A 17,284-nucleotide genomic window follows, 5' to 3' on the forward strand; every position below is an offset into this window, starting at 1 on the left:
AACGGCTCTTGGCATTTGCAAGTAACGGTATGCTGTGTCCCAACCGCTTGCTGGCAGCTACTTCTGGTGCTTCTTAAAAGCAAATAGCCAGCTCTTGAGAGAAAATACTTGAACCGTTTTCCTGTGTGAGCTAAATGGGATAGACTGCAAAGGCAGCGTGTTGTTTCGGTCGCAGCATGAAGTAGATGTCAGCCACCCGCTCCTCTCCCCAGCGCTCCCACCCACGTGTGCCCTGCTGCTGTGGCTGGGCCGCTTCCCATACTTGCGGTAAACGAGCAGTTGTAGGAGCCTGGCTGAGATCAGCGTTTCCGTCGTTTGCATTTGATGACTGGAAGAAGCTATTGGCATCTCTATTCTATTGCGCTGGGACTTCTATTTAAAGAGGCAAATCACATTTCTTGAATAAAGCAGTCCATGCGGTTTTGTCTTGTGATAGTCTTGACACTTCAAAGTAACAATCCTGTGTCCCATGCTGATTAACCGCAGGCGTGTTTATAACGCTGCCACTTCCTTGCCCCTGCAGACAGTTTCCCAAGTCTGGAATATGCATAGTAGGAAAACTGGCTCCCTAGATAGGAGACACTTCGTGCCTCTGTGCATTTCAGCCCTTAGGAAGTGGATCACACAGCCGGTAAGAGTGCATGGCTTCATTTGGAGAGGTGTTTTCTCCAGGAGAGGCTCGGGTGGGAATTGTTCTAGACGCAAGCACCTAAGCTTTTCCAGCGGAGCAGGCTGACGTTCCCCAACCGCCCCATTCCAGCCTCAGTTGAAACAAATCATGCCGAACTTGCAAGTCAAAATCCTACTGACTATTCTTGAGACATATTTCCCCCAAGGACAGAATATGGAGAAAATCTCCAGCTGTTGGTGTGGAACATCTGAGGGTGGCTCTTCCTTGCAGCCAGACGTATTTTCTTCCTTTTGTTTTCTACTTCTGCCACCAGTCTGGTGACACAACTTGTTGTTCTGAGCAGAGTCCAGATATGAAACTAGGATAAGCTCAGGCTCACTGGGACTGGTTCCTCAAATGCAGTCACCAGCCGAAGGAGGGAGTTGTGGGCTTAATGCACTGCTAAGGAGACCGAAAGCCTTCTGCAGCCCCAAAGACTGAGCTGAATGATCTCTTTCCTTTCTAGATCACGATCCTTCTCATCTTCACCATCTCCTTCCCCAACACCATCTCCACACAAGCCGCTTCTGAAGGCTAAAGGGGAGTTGTTACCACCTGCTGGTAAAGGGTAAGGCTTTGTGTCTGTTTCGGTAACACAGCCCAGAAAAGCCTCCAAACGGCAGCCTAATTCCTGACCCGAGTCAGACCCTCCTGACCTGCTTGACAGTTTAAGCAAGAAATGGAAGATGCAAAACTTGACCTCCGTAGAACGGCGTTTAGCTTTGCCTGGCTGACGAAATGATGGCACTCTCACTTACTAAAACCAAGTTACGCTGTACGAGTATCCTTCAGAACTGTACGTAGACGTGCGTGGTTAAATACATGCACAACTTGCTGTTTGAACACCGTGTGTGCAGATACGCTTACGCAGGAGCTAGGCGAAAGATGAATTCATTCACCTACCGTAGCGTTAGTTAATACCCAGCCTTAGAATAACAAAGTGGGTCAGACTCGTCTACTCCTAATATTGGATACAAATCAAAACAGCGTTGTAGCTGTGAGACTGTTTGTTCAGCAGATTATGCCTCTGCTCTTTTGAATACTTGAAGTTGCTGTTTCACAAAGCCTTGTAATGCACGGTAAGTTAGGGACCCGTTGGAGGGTGTCACAACACCGTAGTGATGTCACCGTTTTTAAGGTGACCTGCAAACGAGTTACACCATGGGAATCCCCCTGAATTCTCCAGAATACGGGACAGTTGCCCTTGCCAGGCTTCTTGTACCTTGTTGACCTGCTTTTTTTTCCGCTTAACTCAGGGGTCAACCCTTTAAGGACACGCTCGCTGCCTGCAGCAATGTTTTTACACCCTTGCAGCGCGTTGCGGTGCTGGTTTGGTAACACAGCTCCAGCCAGCTGCCTGCACCAGCACGGGGATTGGTTTAGCCACGTAACATCGCGTGTACTTAATCGCATGCTCTGCAGGGGATGGATCCAGATATTCTTAAACACGAGAGGCGGAATTAACAGTCTCTATTTTAGTATGCAGACAGCTGCCTCCTCCCCGGTTAATAGCAGGCGTGACATCACTGCAGGGAATGCTGAGCAGGAACCGGCCGGGAGACTAGAGCTTGGAGTGCTCTGAGCCCAGAAATGAGCAGCTTCGCTGTAATTCCCATCTCACGTGGTGGGTGCCGTGTAAAGGCACAAGAACGTTGCGTAGCGGTCACCCGTCCAGTGTTCTGCAGGGTAAGGCGAGCAAGGGACAGGTCAAAGGGACGTCTGCACACGTGTGCTCCTTTGCACCTTGCAAATCTGAGTGAGGAGAGAGGTCATTTTTTGCATAAACTGCGTGCAGTTTGATTTTGAGGCATGATTGACAGATTTTAAGTAGGTATATGCGTGTTGGATAAAGGAGCGTAGATTCAAACGGCTTAGGAACAACAGTGATTCTGCACAGTCTGCTTCGTGAGTTGATTTGCAAGTAGAAAACATCCCAAATCGGCTATTTTATAGGAACCTGTCTCTGGAAAGGTGACTCGGTTTAGGCTAGTAGAAACAGATCCCGTTCAGTGAACCCGTATTGAGTGGTTTGTGAAATAAGCTTTCTTTTCCATATGTCTGTAGCTACAATCATGGTATCTGTTTGGTTAGCACCAAGTCTGAGTGTGTTTTATCACTTTTGGAAATGCCTGGTTTCTGCTGAATTTGACCGTGCCCCTGAAAATTTTGATTTTGTAGTGAAAAATCTGTGAAGAAACTAGCTGCCCTTCCAGTCCCTCAGCCGCTTGCTAAAATTACAACAGCTGCTCCAGAGCCAGCCAAACCAGGGGATAATAGAGAGGCAAGAAGGAAGGAACGTCAGACGAGGACTCCACCCAGGAGGTAAGAAAGCAGTGGGGTGGAGTGAGGTTTGGAAGATGGAGCAAGCCCTGGGTTTCTCTCTAGAGTACCAGTTCCAAGGACTCTTGATGTTATAAAGTCATTTTCCTGGGGCAGGAAAGAAGTGGGAAGAGAGAGGGGAGGTTTGGGGGTGAACACCAGTGACTTGCCACAGCAAATGGCTTCTGTCTCTAAAGGGCTGGCTGGGTGATGGAGTAGGTGGAATGCATTAAATGTACCAAAAGGCAGTGCCTGCAGTGCAAAAAAGGGCATGCTTTGGAGCAGCTGCTTGTGGAGGCTGGGCAGCGGAGAGGCAAAGGTGTGTTTGGTCTGGAGAACAGGCCGGACGTGTTGGAGGGTCAGGACTTGGGCCCTGTTTACACGTGCTGCTATACAGGAGGGGTTTATTTCTTCTGTGTGGTCCAGGAGCTGGCTCATCAGCCTCCAGCAGTGCAGCTGGAGGAGACGAGGAGCTCCGCGACGTGCTCGGAGCATGCAGCTTGCTGGCTCCCCTGCCCCGCTTCTCTTCCTGGCTTCATCCTGTGCGACTAGTCTGAGCGTTTCAAGAGACTTGTTCTGTCTGTCCTCTAATTGTTTCCGTTGTCTCTTTCTCGTTCCTTTGCATTTGAGATGAGAGTGTCTCCTGATAGTTGGCAGACAAGGAGCACCTGTCTGTATGTAAAGGTGTTCATTGGGCGTAAGCCATTATTCTGCATTTAGAAGCGTTACAGAGCAGCTGCAGGTAGCGCTGCCTGTTCTTGGAGGGACTCTTGAGTCAGCTAAGCTCAGCTGAAACTCTTCGTGCGTCCTTCTTAGGCTGCAAGATTTGAAATAGCGGTGTGCTGCCTGATTGCCTAGTCTGTGGAAGCAGCAGTCTGGGGAACACGGAGTAAAATGCAGCCCAAATTTAATACATGCGTCCCTAGGAGCACGTGAGGATGTTTTGTGCCTGCAGTAAGGCGTACGCTGGTTTTCTTGGATCACTGCATGGTACTTTTTTTATCGGTGTGTTTTGCAGGTGGCTCTAAGTTCGTTTTCTGTTCAGGTTTTTGGAAGCATCCGGAGTCAATTCGTAATTCTGCATGGGATTACCTCTCCTCCTTCTTCCCAGTAGCTAAAGAAAAGGCCTGGGGCTGAGCGGTTTTAATTTCTTTTCCAGAGAAACTCCCTCAGTTCTACTTTGTTTAACTAGTTAATCATCATGGGTGCCTTAAGTGACTTTCCCTTATATTTTTATTCCCGCCTTAGTTTGTTTTTTTCTTGCACGTACCCGCACCACCTCCACTGCCCTGTGCTCTCCTTGCCGCGCAGATGACAAGACTGCTCCATCTGTGCTGGAACTGGTGTGTTACTCAAAAACCGTGTGTGGTTATTTACAGAGCCTGAAATACCAGGTAGTCCCAAAATAGCAATTTTTCCTTGTAGGAAGCATTTGCTTCTGGCATCACGAGGGGACTAAGGAGCCTTCAGCTCCCTCTTTGTCTGGCTCTGAGCATTATTCAGTCTTGCATAAAATACCTGCAGTTCAGAAAAGAGACTGGGAGAACAACGCTGAGAACAACATCTGAACGGGTTACATTTGCAGAGCACCATTCTTTCAGACGGTTCAGGACACCAGCGGAACCGTCCCTGAACGGTTCCTTCGAACCCCGTTCCGCCGCCGAGCGCAGCGGGGTGAGGATGTCGTTTGCTGTGTTGCAGGCGGACTATCAGCGGCAGCATCAGCGGCAGCGCCAGCAGCTACAGCGGTTCCAGTTCCCGATCTAGGTCCTTGTCTCGGTCTCTCTCCAGATCTCATTCCAGATCCTCGTCTGCCTCAGTCTCCCACTCCGCGTCAGGGTCCAGGAAGTCCAGGTACAGCCTTGCCCCTCCGTCACCTTTGCAGAAGCCGCAGGGGCCGATAACTAATTGTCGTCGTTTGGTTTCTCGCAATGAAAGCTCTCTCAGCCTCAGGTATCAGCGGCCGTAGGTAACTAGGACACGGAACAGGATTGTCCCTTTGTGTGGGGTCGTGAATCCCGTGTCCCAAATCACGGCACTACTGTGGTGACAGGGGCCTTGTGGCTTATCCAAGGAAAGAATTGGCCCTGGGTGCTGAACAGCCCGCTCTTACCTAAATTATGGCCAAAGCCCTTCTCCTGATGGCCAGGTCTTAGTTTAACGTTTTATCTTGTTGAGGGGGGAACCAACACCCCGTAAATTAATTTATTGACAAGTAGCAGTCTGGGGCTGGGGAGTTTTGCTGTTCTAAGCCTCTGCTGCCTCCAGTTACCGAATGTCCTTAGGGAAGGTGCTCGGCCTGCCAGGAGAGGTAAGTCAGAAGAGCCCTAAAAGGCACAGCTAATGATATTTTTACTTTGCTGGTGAAGTTGCACAACCAGTTCCCTTTGTATTTAGCCCTAAGTGGGTAGTTAAAAGGCTGTTAATCTGTGAGATTTGTAAACAGCTAATTCCCTCCAGTAAGGAGTTGTGAAGTAAACCCCTTTCGAGTCCTTCCTGCAGATTTTTTGCATCTGTTCATACGCCGGAATCCCCAAAACTTCCCAAGCAGCCTTGAAACGCAAAGCTTCCCAGTGGTAAAGCACGGATTTAGAAGCAGACCTATCATCTAAAGCCGGTGGATAAAACAGGATTTAGCTCCGACCATTGTTAATTCCCCCGTGTGAACCCCGTGGAACTCCCAGGTTCAATATCCGCGTTATTTTACAGAAATGCCAGCTTGTTTACCGCGTGCTTGGCACGTTCATCAGATCAGGCAGGTGATGCAAGAGGTTCGGAGAGCGCTCAGCTGTACGAGGGCTTGAGAGGAGAGGATGTGAAAACCTTCACTGCAGGTGTTGCTCGGGTGGCACCGGGCTGTGCCGGCTGCTGGGCGTGTGGACGAGGAGGGAATTTAGGAATTAGCCTGTACCCAAACCAGGTTTGCTGTCACAGTTGTGTAGCCAGGAGCTTTCCCAGAGGAGTTTCTGGCTCATCCAGTCGCTGTTGTGGGCTTCACTGGGACTTCCTCCCAGAATTTAGCCCTGTTTTGGATGCCCGTGGGTAGCAGCTTGGCAGCTTGCTCCAGGAATGTGTTGCAGCTGCCGCAGCCCCTGGAGCTGTGCACAGCCTGGCTTTCACCGAGCGAGCCTGGATCTCGCCAGCAGCTGCTGGGGTGCAGAAGTCGGTGTGGCCTGCAGAACCTGCTCGAGAGGCTGCGTAAATATTCACACGGTTAGGGCACAGCTGGGCCTGCGCCCTGCAAGCCAGGTCCCAGCTGGCTGGGATTTGGGGCAAGACCTGGGGGGGGGGGGGGGGGGGGACGGGGCCCTGAGGGGAAATCCACCTGTTTTTGGCCTGGCCCTGCTTTTTTGTCTGGCGTGCTCCTAAGTAGAAAGCTTTTCTTAGCTGAATACGACTGTCTGATAGTTCTAATGTTGTGAATCTATTAGAAGATAGCCATCTCAGAGGCTTCCTTCCCTGTCATTACCACTCCTGGCAGCGTGTGCCTCTTCCCGATAGGCAGCTGGGCTCTCCTGTACCCTGGGGAGCCGGGCAGGAGATTTGGGCTGTAGGACTCGAGGTCTGTGAATAAACTCGTACAGCAGAAGCACTGCCAGGAAACCCTTGACCTGAGCCGTAACGCTGACACGTACGTGATAGCGCACACCCTGCTTTCACTTTTTGTTTACCTGGGGGAACAGTGACCTGCTTGTTGCCTTAATCCTGTTTATAAATAAACAGCACTTTCTAGGCTCTAACACATTCAGGATTTTCATATTACCTGTGCCCCAGGAGACATCCTTTGTCTTTTCCCTGGATGTTGCCCGCCTTAGGAGCTTTCTGACATCCCAGCCACTCTCCTTTGGTACACGGGGGGAATTAAAACAAAGCTGTCTGTCTCATCGCTGCCTGGTTCTTGCTGCGTCTGCGACTGTAACGGGTTGTTGGCTCTTTCCAGGTCCCTGAGCGTGAGCAGCGTTTCTTCTGTCTCTAGTGCCTCCTCCAGCAGCAGCTCCGTGCGCAGCGCTGACTCCGAAGACATGTACGCGGACCTGGCCAGCCCCGTGTCCTCAGCCAGCTCCCGATCCCCAACCCCGGCGCAGCAGAAGAAAGGTAGAGGTACCTGGCTTGGTATTTTCATCTCTGAGGGGTGCTGGGGAAAGGGAGGGGGCAGAGATCTGCGTGCAGCTTGCTTGGCGATGCTGTAGGCACCAGGAAAATCAGTCAGCAGGGCACAAGCGTCTGGCAGAGGCAGGCTGAGACCACGGCGAAGGGAGGCTGCGGAGCAAACCCACGTTGGCATCCCTTTGTCCATGGGGCTGTAAAGATGCCTTTTCCTGCCCCGGAGTTCTGCCTGATGCTCCCTCATTTTTGTTCTCTTTCACCATTGCAAGGTGATGGTGACAGACACAAATATAAAATACATATATATAAAAGCTGGGTGACTCCAGTGTCATGCTGTAATTCCTCTGCCCCTTTCAGACTGTAGCAGAGGTGGCGGCAAGAGCCTTTTGTTCTGAGTCTTTTATGTTAAGTGCTCTTAGCGGAAATTATGGTTTCCTGGATCTTCTGACCTTGGGGCCACACGCTGCGCCAGCTGGTGTGGGCTTTTCCAGTGCTCAGAGGAGCACCCGCTCGCCCTGCAGGCAGGCGAAAGGAATTGGTCGCAAGCCATGAATCTGCACTCTGCTTCCAACAGGAAAGTCAAAAAAAGAAGACAGCGCGAAAGAGGAGAAGAGGAAACGGGACGCGTCTGCTCAGCTCCTGAAATCGGCCAAGCCCGCGCCGGGGAGCAAATCCCAGCAGCTCCTGCAGCCCCAGCAGCCCGCAGCCCCCCAGGCTCAGCAGGGGGGCTTTGCTCACAAGGAGATCAAACTGACGCTCTTGAATAAGGTGAGAGGAGGGGTGGGTGCCGGTCCCTCTGTCCCGGGGGTCCGAGGAGCGGACGGGGCCGCGCAGGGGCTGCAGGCTGTGGCAGAAGGGGAGCTGCAGGCTCCGTGCCGTCGGGATGAGCTCGGGCGGGTAGCTGCAGCTGGGGCTGGAGAGGCGGCGCACGGAACCTGTCTGGCAGCACACACCCTGCGGTGGCTTCAGCTTGGGACTGTGTTGGCGGCTCCCCTGGGGCGCATTCCTGCTGCAGCTTCAAGGGCTGTTCCCGGCTTTCTCGAAGGCTGCATCCCAAGCAGCCAGACGAAGGCACAGCGGGGCCTTGCCCGCCGAGAGCATGCTCCCCGCACGCTTCCAAGTGAGCTGTCCTCCCTGGCCCGATCCGGAGCCAGCTGCTGACAGGTCATTAGCTGAGGCAGGAGGTAGAAGTGGAGTAAGAGAGCGTGCCACCCACGAGCCTGGTGCTCTCCCCAGCACTTAGAACGGAGCCCGATGCCCCACTTCAGCACAGACTCAATCCAGATCAGGCGAGAGTTTGGCCTCGTGGGGCTTTGTGCCGGAGCAGGGTGTTGGCTCCCGTCACGTGGCCAGGTTCCTGGTTTTAAAGCATTAATGTTTTGGGTTTTTTTTTTTCTGATGATCTGAACTTCCCGTTGCAATCTGAGGCCGCAGTTTTCCCTACTTCCCCGTGCTGTGACGTGAGGCGCCTTTATCGGCTCTGTGGAGCGTGCAATTACACCCAACTGCAGGCTGGCACAGTCGGTGCCGCACCAAGGTGCAGCTCCCCAAGCCTCGTTGACATTTGCTATCCTTGGTGCTGCTGAAAAAGACTTCCCAAAGCGCTGCTCTGCTCCTGCTTCTGGCAGTAACAAAAATAGCCACGACACCCAGCGCAGCGTCGGCCCCAGAGGCTGCCAGAGGCTGCTGCTGCTCCCTTGCAGTGCCAGGGGAATTGCATGGTGGCAGGGGAATTGCATGGTGCCAGGGGAATTACACGGTGCCAGGGATGGTGGGGACTGGAATGCACCAGGAGGTGAACAGGGGATGTGTTGGCAACAGCGAGCCAGCGCGGCGCTGGCACCGGTCGCAGGAAATCATCTGTTTGCTTCCCTCCCCGGAGGGAAATGGCTACTCAGCTCCGTTGTCTGCTTAATTCCGTTCAGGCAGCTGACAAAGGAAGCAGGAAGAGATACGAGCCAGCGGACAAAGACCGGCCGACCTCTCCAGCAGCCAAACGGGCGAACCTGTCACCCGACAGAGGTGAGACATCGGCCGGCGGAGGGTTTTTGTCCCGGCGGGGTTCCTGCCCTGCCACCAGAGGCAGCCCTCAAGCACCTAAAACGTCCCTGCCGCGGGAGTCCCCTTGCTGGAGGGGTTCGCCTGCAAGCAAAGCCTTGGAGCGAGCGCTTGCCACCAGCTCCACGGGCGTCGTAGCCGTCGTGCTGCAAAACCGTGGTGGCGATGAGACGCCGTGGGCTGGCGGTGAAGTAAGCGAGGTGAGGTCAGCCCTGGGCAGGCCGAGCTGTGCCTAGCTGTCTTGTGGTGCGCCTTGCCAGCGCCGTGGCTCCGCCGTGTCTGTGCGCCTCCACGGCAACAAAAAAAAACCAGAAGCCCTCGCTTTGAAGGCACGGCGTGCTCACCTCCACCTCAGGTACGCACCCAGCTGTCCCAGGAAGGCTGCCCCCCCGTCTCTTGGATGCGGGTGTTGAATTCACGGGGGCTTCACCTTGTGTTTCTGAGTATCGCAGCGGGATCTCCGGCTCCTGATAAGGCTCCTGGCAGTGCTTCGAAAGGGAGCACGGGCTGCCAAGGCTCCAGGATGGGTGCAGTACTTGGCTGGATCATCCGTCCTGCGAAATGAGCCGATTTCCCCACTTGTGTGTGACACAATCCCATCTTCCCCGTGTGATTAGAAAGACGCGGGCTTTCCAAGTGTTCTCCTGTGTCCGAGTCCTCAGCAGTAGTTAGGAGCACTCGGAAAACCAAGCCAGCGCGCCGCGCTGAGAGGGACCTGAGCGTGATGCTCCAGCCTCTGCTGTCCCTGCTGGAAAACAAGGCGGGGGGGGGGAAGTCGATGGCCAGAGGTGCCTCTGTTTTTGGCACCCCATGCCAGCATCGCCACGTGATGTTGTTTTCCCTGTTGTTTCGGCTGTAGGTGTATCTTGTTGACTCTGGGTGCTTGCCAGCAAAAATTCAGCGCTGGCAGCCTGCTTCAGCCGCTGCGGCCTGGAGAGGGGCTGGCTGAGGGTGAAGGTCACTGGGACCTAGTTCACAGCTGCTGGGCTGCAGACAAATGAACGGCTTGATCTAGCAAACGGCACTGATTTTATAGCTGTAGCTGTAATCACACACTTGATTTGTTGTCTACACGCTGTAAAACACTTCTGAACGCTGGCAAATGGGACACGAGCCCTGGTGGCAACTGGGCCTCACCTCACACCGGCGAGCGTGCGCTCGATGGAATTGGGACGGAGCAAGAGGCACCGGCCTGTGCTCAAGAATCGCAGCACAGAGCTGTCGGTGGCTGTGCTGAGTCTCACTTCCCTCTTCTGTAGCCTTGCTGCGATCAGATCGGCGGCACTGCCCGCCTCGTGGTGTCAGGAGCAGAGCACTGAGCTAACGAACGCGGGCAGCGGGTGCGCTGGGCCGTTGGGCACCTTTGCTCTCCGGAGCGGTGATGAAAGTGAGATCAGCAGCCCCGGGAATTTCTGTCCTGGTAGCAGGGCGTGCGGCTTGGCTGGTGCTCAGGGCTCAGGACAGCCCCGGGGGCACGCAGGCTGCCTTCCAGGTGTAGCTGCCTCTCCGTGCTCGGGGATATCAGTGGTTGGGGAGCCCATCGCAGCTAAGCAGGACCCCCGCTGCCCTCTCACCACCCACGAGTCCGCACGGCTCCGACGCAGCAGCTCCCTTCAGCCTCTTCTAAACAAACTCAGGGTGATTCTGGCTCCAGGAGCAGCAGAGCTGTGCTCGCACAGCGCTCGTTGAGCGGACGCACCGTTAGCTGCCTGCTGTCTGCACCTTGGGTGCCTTCGTGCCCGCGGGCGATGGAGCACCCGCGTGGTCCGCGCTGAGGTGGCACGGCGGGCAGGTGATGACCTCGGTGGCCAACAAGAACATCTCACCTTGTATTTTCCTGGCAGGCTCTCGTGACAGGAAGGCAGCCGGGAGAGCCTCTTCACCCAAGCAAGAGCGACAGAGGGGCCAGAACACGAAACCATCTCCTGCGCAGGCAGACAGGTCAGCGCGCGCTTGTGCTCGCGGGGGTCTCGGGGACAAGGCTGGGGCAGCAGAGCCGAGGTGGAGGCCCCCATCTCCCTGAAATAACGGCCCTGCAGAGAAGGCCAGAGCCCTGTGCTCTCCTCCGGCCTTTCCTGGGTGGGGTGAGGCTCTCACGGGGAACGTGAGCGCTTCTGATGACCTACGCGTGCCGGAGAAGCGCTCGTGCTGCTTCCCGCTTCCCCAGTTGTTCGCTTCCTCCTCTTGGGGCAGCTCTGAGACTCTGACCGGAGAGTTTCCAGTTGCCGTGGAGGCACGGGGAGAGGAAGGACGCGAAGCTCCTTGGCCGGGAGCCAGAGGTGCTCAGGGGTTCACGCAGGAGCCACCGCTGAGCTGTTCCTGCTCAGGAAGGAGCCGGCGGCGCCCGGGGGGGGTTTCTCGAGGTCGGTTCCGGCAAGCGGAGCCAAGTGGGTTAGGTGCGAGCCTGCGGTGCTAGGGAGAGGGAAACTGCAGCCCCTGCTGCCCAGCTCCCCGTGCCCCGGGTGCCCAGTTCCCTTTCTTCATAGCCTGAGCTGCTCAGCGTGCTGCTGACATTGAAACGTGTCCCCTGCGTGCCTCTAGGCGGTGGCCCAGCGCTGGCTTCGTCCCTCCGGTCCCCTCTGGTGACAGCTGACCAGCTCACGGCCCATTTCTTGGCAGCCCGCGCCTGCTGCTGGGAATATCCCATTGCAGAACTGGATGTGTGGCTCCAGGGGCGTTGGGCTGAGCTCCGCTCCGAGCCCTTTGGCTAGAGGGTTGCGGAGCACCTGCTGCGGCACACCTAAAGCTTCCCCGGGCCTCGCTGCCCGTAGCCAGCCCGCTTTGCATTTCCCTGGTGTCAGCTCCGAGGATCAACGTGAGCAAACGGGCGCAGCCCTGTCCTGCACCCCTGCCTTCCCTGGCCGGCAGGACTCATCTCATCCCCTCTCCCCAGCCCGGGGCGTGAGCCAGCCTCAATTCCTGTGTGTCGGTGTCTTCCCAAACCAAACCCCAGCCCCAGCCACCACAGCCCCGTTCTGCTGGCCCCGAGGTCCTGTTTTGTAGCGCTGAAGAGGAACCTCAGCCTTCCCAGGCTCAGGGTGCTCACCGCATCCTGGGTTTTTGACCCTCTCCTGCCTGCTGCTGTCGGGGTTGGCAGCGTCGCCTGCTGGGTTTGGCACACCCCGTCGCAGCGGCCGAGGAGCTGAGCTTAAATTTCGGGGTTCCCCCGGGGCTGCCGAGCTTCCACGGCTTCAGACGGTTTCCCCAAGCGCCTCCTCTCATCTCAAACCTGTTCCTTCCACCCCTGCTTGGAGCGATGCTCCCTGCTGGAGTTCGTCCCCGTCCTGCCTGCAGCCTTCCTCACCGCCCCGTGCCTTTCTCTCCCTGCCAGGAAGCGCCAGCTCTCGCCTCAGTCCAAGAGCTCCAGCAAAGTCACGAGCGTACCGGGCAAAGCGTCCGAGCCCGGCCCCACGGGCGCCAAGGCGGGCAAGTCCAGCACGCTGTCGCGACGGGAGGAGCTCCTGAAGCAGCTCAAGGCAGTGGAAGATGCCATCGCTCGCAAGCGGGCCAAAATCCCCGGGAAAGTATAGTGGGCCGTGCCCCTTTAGTGACTGTTCATGTTTTTATAAATAGTGTAAAAGCGGCCACTTTGGGATTTTGCAGTTCTGTCTTATTTTGGCTGCGATTCTTTTTAAAAAAAAAAACACCCAAAAAAAAAAAAACCCAACCACGAAGTTTGTCAGCTGAGACCGTGCCCTCCGGCTCCCCAGTGGGGCCGGGCAGCCCGTGCCAGCACCAGGACGGGGGCTTCCACCCCTTTTTCCATGTAAATTATGCACAGAGGAGGACTCCAGCCCTGTCGGATGCTCTCACTACTTCCCCTCTCTCTCTTTCTCTCTCTTCCCCCTCTCCTCTTTGCTAGCCTTGAGTTGTATTCTCCTAGTTAGCCCTGCTGTGTGTTGAGTGTCTTCAGCAATGCAGTTCTATTTACTGTGTAACGAGAGAGCCGAAAACTGCTGTGAACTACTGGCAACATCACCTCCCCCCGCCCTCCTCCACCAGGAACAAAAATATATATATATTCTTGACTCAAGTCTCATTGGGAAAATGACCTGTCTTTTATTTGAAGCAGCGGATTGTTTTAGTTGATTTAAAAGGAGCCCTGAAGCTGTTGTGGGATATCTGTCTAACAAGGAGGGTCCTTTTTTCCTTTTTTTTTTTCTTTTTTTTTTTCTTTTTTTTTTTTTTTTGGAGGGATATTCCCTGAAATAAAGTATTTTGATAACCAGTTCTTCCTTTCTCCGCTGTCCTCTGCATGCCCCTCTCCTCCTCCTCCTCCCTTGCCTTAAGGGAGCTGTCCCCATCCCTGTTTCCAGGCTCTGTGGTTTTTATTCCCCATATCACCCCCCCAGAGCCCTTTTTACCCCCCCGTGAACCTCCCCCAGTGCCACGCGGCCTCCTGGCCCCCAGCGCAGCCTCCGTGCTGCGTTCAGCATCAGCCAGGCCCCATCCCTCCTGAGAAGCCCCTGCGTCCCCTCCCGGTGCTGGTTTCCCCCAGCGAAGGGGGGTACCCCTCATCCAGCCCTTCTGGGGGTGGCTTTTGGGGTCCCTGCTCTCACGCTGCCCCCCCCCCGAGGCCCCGTGTGCCTCATCCCTGCCTGCTCGGGGCTGGTGGCGCTCCAGCACATCGCCGCTGAACGCCTGCAGGTTCCACCTCTGGGAGGAAAGAGCGCGGTGCCAGGTCGCTCCGCCTGCTTTGCAGCAGCACCACGCTGCTTCATGGGGTGCTGCGGGGACGGGGGCTGGGTGCTGAGCCTCATCCTTCGCACACCAAGGGGCTTCTCACTGGTGCAACGCTGCCAACGGGACACGTGGTCTGTGGAAGCCCCTCGGTGGCGAGCAGGGACCCCCAGCCCTGCTCCCCGTGCTTCTGCAGCAAAACAGGGTGCGAGGGGCTCCTCGCAGCACCCCGGGGGGCTTCTCCTTGCTGCCTCCCCCTGCGGAGCCACACGGAGCAGGGAAAACGCTCCGCTCATCCCCAGGCCACCTCTTCTGACCCCGCTGAGCCCTCTCCGCCGGGCGCCCCGGGGAGCCGCAGCCCTTCAGCCCTTTCCAGGGTTGCCCAATTCGGGATTTCTGCTCCGGGTTCGTGGCAGCCCCGGGAACGTGACAGTGATATCACCGCCGGGCTTACGCAATGGGACCAGGGCTGTGACAGCACGGGGCACGGGGACTGTCCCATCATTAGGATGCCTTTTGCTTCCCCGTGGGTCCCAGGAGGGTCTGGGGGGGGGGAGCACGGTGGCCAGGGACCATCCATGTGGATGCCCCCAGGTGCCCGGCCACGTCACCGCCACCCCAACCCTCCTGGGACCTGGATGTCACGGACCTGGATGTGACAGCCCTGCGCTGCTCCACGCTGTCGTGCCCATCAGCACCACACCATCAAGCCACCCAAACCAAGCTTCACCCCCTCTTTCACCCCCCTCCCCCTTCCCTACACCTCCGTGCACCCCCATGTCCCCCCCAAAAAAAACACCAACCCCATCCTTGGGGGGGTGCCGGCGAAAGATTTCCGGGCCCCCAGGAGCAGGGCTGGGACACGCCGGGCTGAGAAGGAAGTGCGGCGGCCCGCGGGGAGGAGGAAGGCAGCCAGAGCTGGAGTTTCCAGGTGTGTGCACATCACCTGCCTGAGCCCTATATAAAGGCGGCGGCGGCGGCGGCGTCGCCACTCGGCTGCAGCTCGCAGGGTGCCCGCCGCGCCTCCCGTCCCGCTCCCACCCATGGTAACCCCGAGGGGCGCGCGGGGGGTGTGCGTGGGAGCGCTTGGAGGTGGGGTAACGGAGGGGTGCGAGGCTGGGTTTGGCCACCCCAGGGAGGTGGGGGGGAGCGGGAGGTGCGTGGGTGTGCGCGTGGGTGTCCCCGTGCGCACGTGGGGCTGGTGGCTGTTGTGCACGGCCGTGCTGCTGCTCATCTGTATTGAGCTGGGGGGGGGGCGTTTGGGGGTGCCTGGGGACGTGTGGGTGTGCCGCACACGCACGTGCCCGTGGGCAGGCACCTGTGGTTGTGCGCTGGTGCTGGACACATGGAGGGGACGTGCACTGGGTGCACGCGTGTGCGCCTCCTCACCAGGAGTGCTGGCACCAGCTGCGTGCGGGTTTCTGTGCCTGTGTGCGCGCTGCTGCCTCGGTGTGAGCTACACGGGCTGCTGCCACGGGGTGTGCGCACAGAAATATCTCTGTGTGTATATATAAATAGACACACGCTACCAAATTCTGTATCATTCTGTGTATATACATATCACTTACCAAATGACGTGTGCGTGTATGAGAGCCACACATAAACATACACATTTTATATCTATACACAAATATAATCTATAAAAAACTCATATATAATACATAAAAAAATGTTCAGTGTGAGAGCCACACGTGCTGGTGCCACTGTCTGTGCGTGTGTATACACACTACATGCATATATTTATATTTCAAATACATCGTTAGCTATAGGTGTATATTTACATATTTATACGTATAGAAAATGTGTTTTGCGTGCTGGTGGGGGTGCTGCGAGGGGCAGGAGCTCTGTCCACGTGTGAGGGCTGGCCATGCTGTGGGTGCCTCTGGTTTTGTGCCGGTGTGCGCGCGCACGCTGGCACAGAGACACGTGCACCTCTCGGTGCTGGTACTTCTGTACGTGTCTGCGCACATGGAAGGGCCATTTTGGGGTATGGACACGAGCTAGGATGTTATACACACACGTGAGTGCATGGGCTGCTGTTCTTTGCGTGAGCGGGACCGCGTGCTGGTGACCTGGTGCGCGCACGCGTGTGTGCCGGTGATTTTGGGGGGTATTTGTGTGTGTGCACTCAGCCCATGGGGAGCCCCCGGAGCAGGTGTGTGGCTGCGAGCTCACCCCAAAGCCTCCCTCGGGGAGGACGCGGGGGGATCCGTGGGCTGCGAGGTGCCGACGGGTGGGCGCTGGGCGCGGGGCTGCCTCCTGACCCCCATCTCTCTCCGTCAGGGCTGGCTCGGAGCCCTGGCACTGCTGAGCGCCCTGGCGCTGTGCCGCTGCCTGCGGCGCCCCGGCGCCCACCCGCACCAGCCCCACGTGCACTGCTACAGCGCGGGCGAGCTGCAGGACGGCGAGGCCCCCGCGCACTTCATCAGCCGCAGCCTGCGCTGGGACCACTACGTGCCGGTGCAGCTGGTGCCGCAGCTGGAGCGCCTGCAGGACGAAGCCCGACGCCGACGCCGCCGACGCCAACACCGCGAGCGCGCCTGCCCCGCGCTGCAGCTCCGCGCCGGGCTCCGCAGCGAGCCCAACGAGCGCTCCATCTCCCCGTGGCGCTACCGGTGGGTGTCTGGGGAGGGGGAAAAAAATGGGGTGGGAAGGGGGGGAAATCCCACCACGGGGTGGTCACCGGTGCGGTGCTGGGGCAGAGGGGACGTGGTGGGATGCTCACCGTGCCTGTGCCTGCAGCATCGACGAGGATGAGAACCGGTACCCGCGCAAGCTGGCCTTCGCCGAGTGCCTCTGCGACGGCTGCGTGGACGTGAAGACGGGCCGGGAGACCACGTCGCTCAACTCGGTGGCCATCCACCAGACCATGATGGTGCTGCGCCGCAAGCCCTGCCCGCGCCCCTCCGGCCCCGGCCTCGTCACCTTCGAGGTGGACTACATCAAGGTGCCTGTGGGCTGCACGTGCGTCCTGCCCCGCACCGGGCGCTGACCCCGCTCCCGTGGAGCCCCGTAGCGTGACCGTGTCACCGCTGCCCCCGCCGTGCTTGTTCTAGAGCACTCCCCCCGCCCCAAACCACCACCGTTTTATTTATGAGTTATTTATGAGCCTTGCCCCGAGACCAGAGGCCACTGATGCCTGCTGGGGGCTTTTTTTTTTAAAAAAAAAAAAAAAAATGTATTTATTGCTGACCTCCTTCCCCAAAAAGGCCGTGGCCCCGGGGTCCGGCATCGCCCCCGCTGCAGACCCTGCGAGCGCTCCCCGGGCACCGGCTGGTTATTTATTCCCCCCCTCCCGCAGAGCTATTTATTGAGTCCTCTGTGTGCTATTTAACGTCGGCACCGTGCAGCCTGAGAAATAAATCCTGCCCCTCCGTGGCACGCCGCTTGCTTTGTCTCCATCTGGGGTTGCAAAACGGTTGGTGCAGGGATGGGACCCCCACTGCCAGC

At 57.0% G+C, this 17,284-nt stretch overlaps 2 protein-coding genes across 7 annotated transcripts in view; both read left to right on the forward strand.

Moving 5' to 3' along the window:
- Positions 1–12,821, forward strand: part of ZC3H18 (zinc finger CCCH-type containing 18) — a 36,304-nt gene extending 23,483 nt beyond the window's left edge. For 4 of the 6 annotated variants that reach the window (XM_035337197.1, XM_035337199.1, XM_035337200.1 and 1 more), the window contains 8 exons: positions 1,137–1,238; positions 2,849–2,992; positions 4,691–4,843; positions 6,930–7,090; positions 7,671–7,864; positions 9,022–9,118; positions 10,999–11,095; positions 12,486–12,821. In XM_035337197.1, coding sequence (XP_035193088.1) covers positions 1,137–1,238; positions 2,849–2,992; positions 4,691–4,843; positions 6,930–7,090; positions 7,671–7,864; positions 9,022–9,118; positions 10,999–11,095; positions 12,486–12,684 — 1,147 coding nt within the window. In that variant the 3' untranslated portion in view covers positions 12,685–12,821. The remainder of the gene's footprint in view (positions 1–1,136; positions 1,239–2,848; positions 2,993–4,690; positions 4,844–6,929; positions 7,091–7,670; positions 7,865–9,021; positions 9,119–10,998; positions 11,096–12,485) is intronic. The other 2 variants (XM_035337198.1, XM_035337202.1) reach the window with 2 other exon arrangements.
- Positions 12,822–14,771: 1,950 nt separating this feature from the next.
- On the forward strand, positions 14,772–17,184 carry IL17C (interleukin 17C). Its single transcript, XM_035337210.1, has 3 exons — positions 14,772–14,880; positions 16,118–16,449; positions 16,577–17,184. Exons 1-3 carry the CDS (start codon positions 14,878–14,880, stop codon positions 16,824–16,826), a joined length of 585 nt encoding a protein of 194 aa, XP_035193101.1. The 5' UTR covers positions 14,772–14,877; the 3' UTR covers positions 16,827–17,184.
- The last annotated feature ends 100 nt before the right edge of the window (positions 17,185–17,284 follow it).

This window comes from Oxyura jamaicensis, chromosome 11, assembly GCF_011077185.1.
Source record: "Oxyura jamaicensis isolate SHBP4307 breed ruddy duck chromosome 11, BPBGC_Ojam_1.0, whole genome shotgun sequence".
NCBI lineage: Eukaryota > Metazoa > Chordata > Aves > Anseriformes > Anatidae > Oxyura > Oxyura jamaicensis.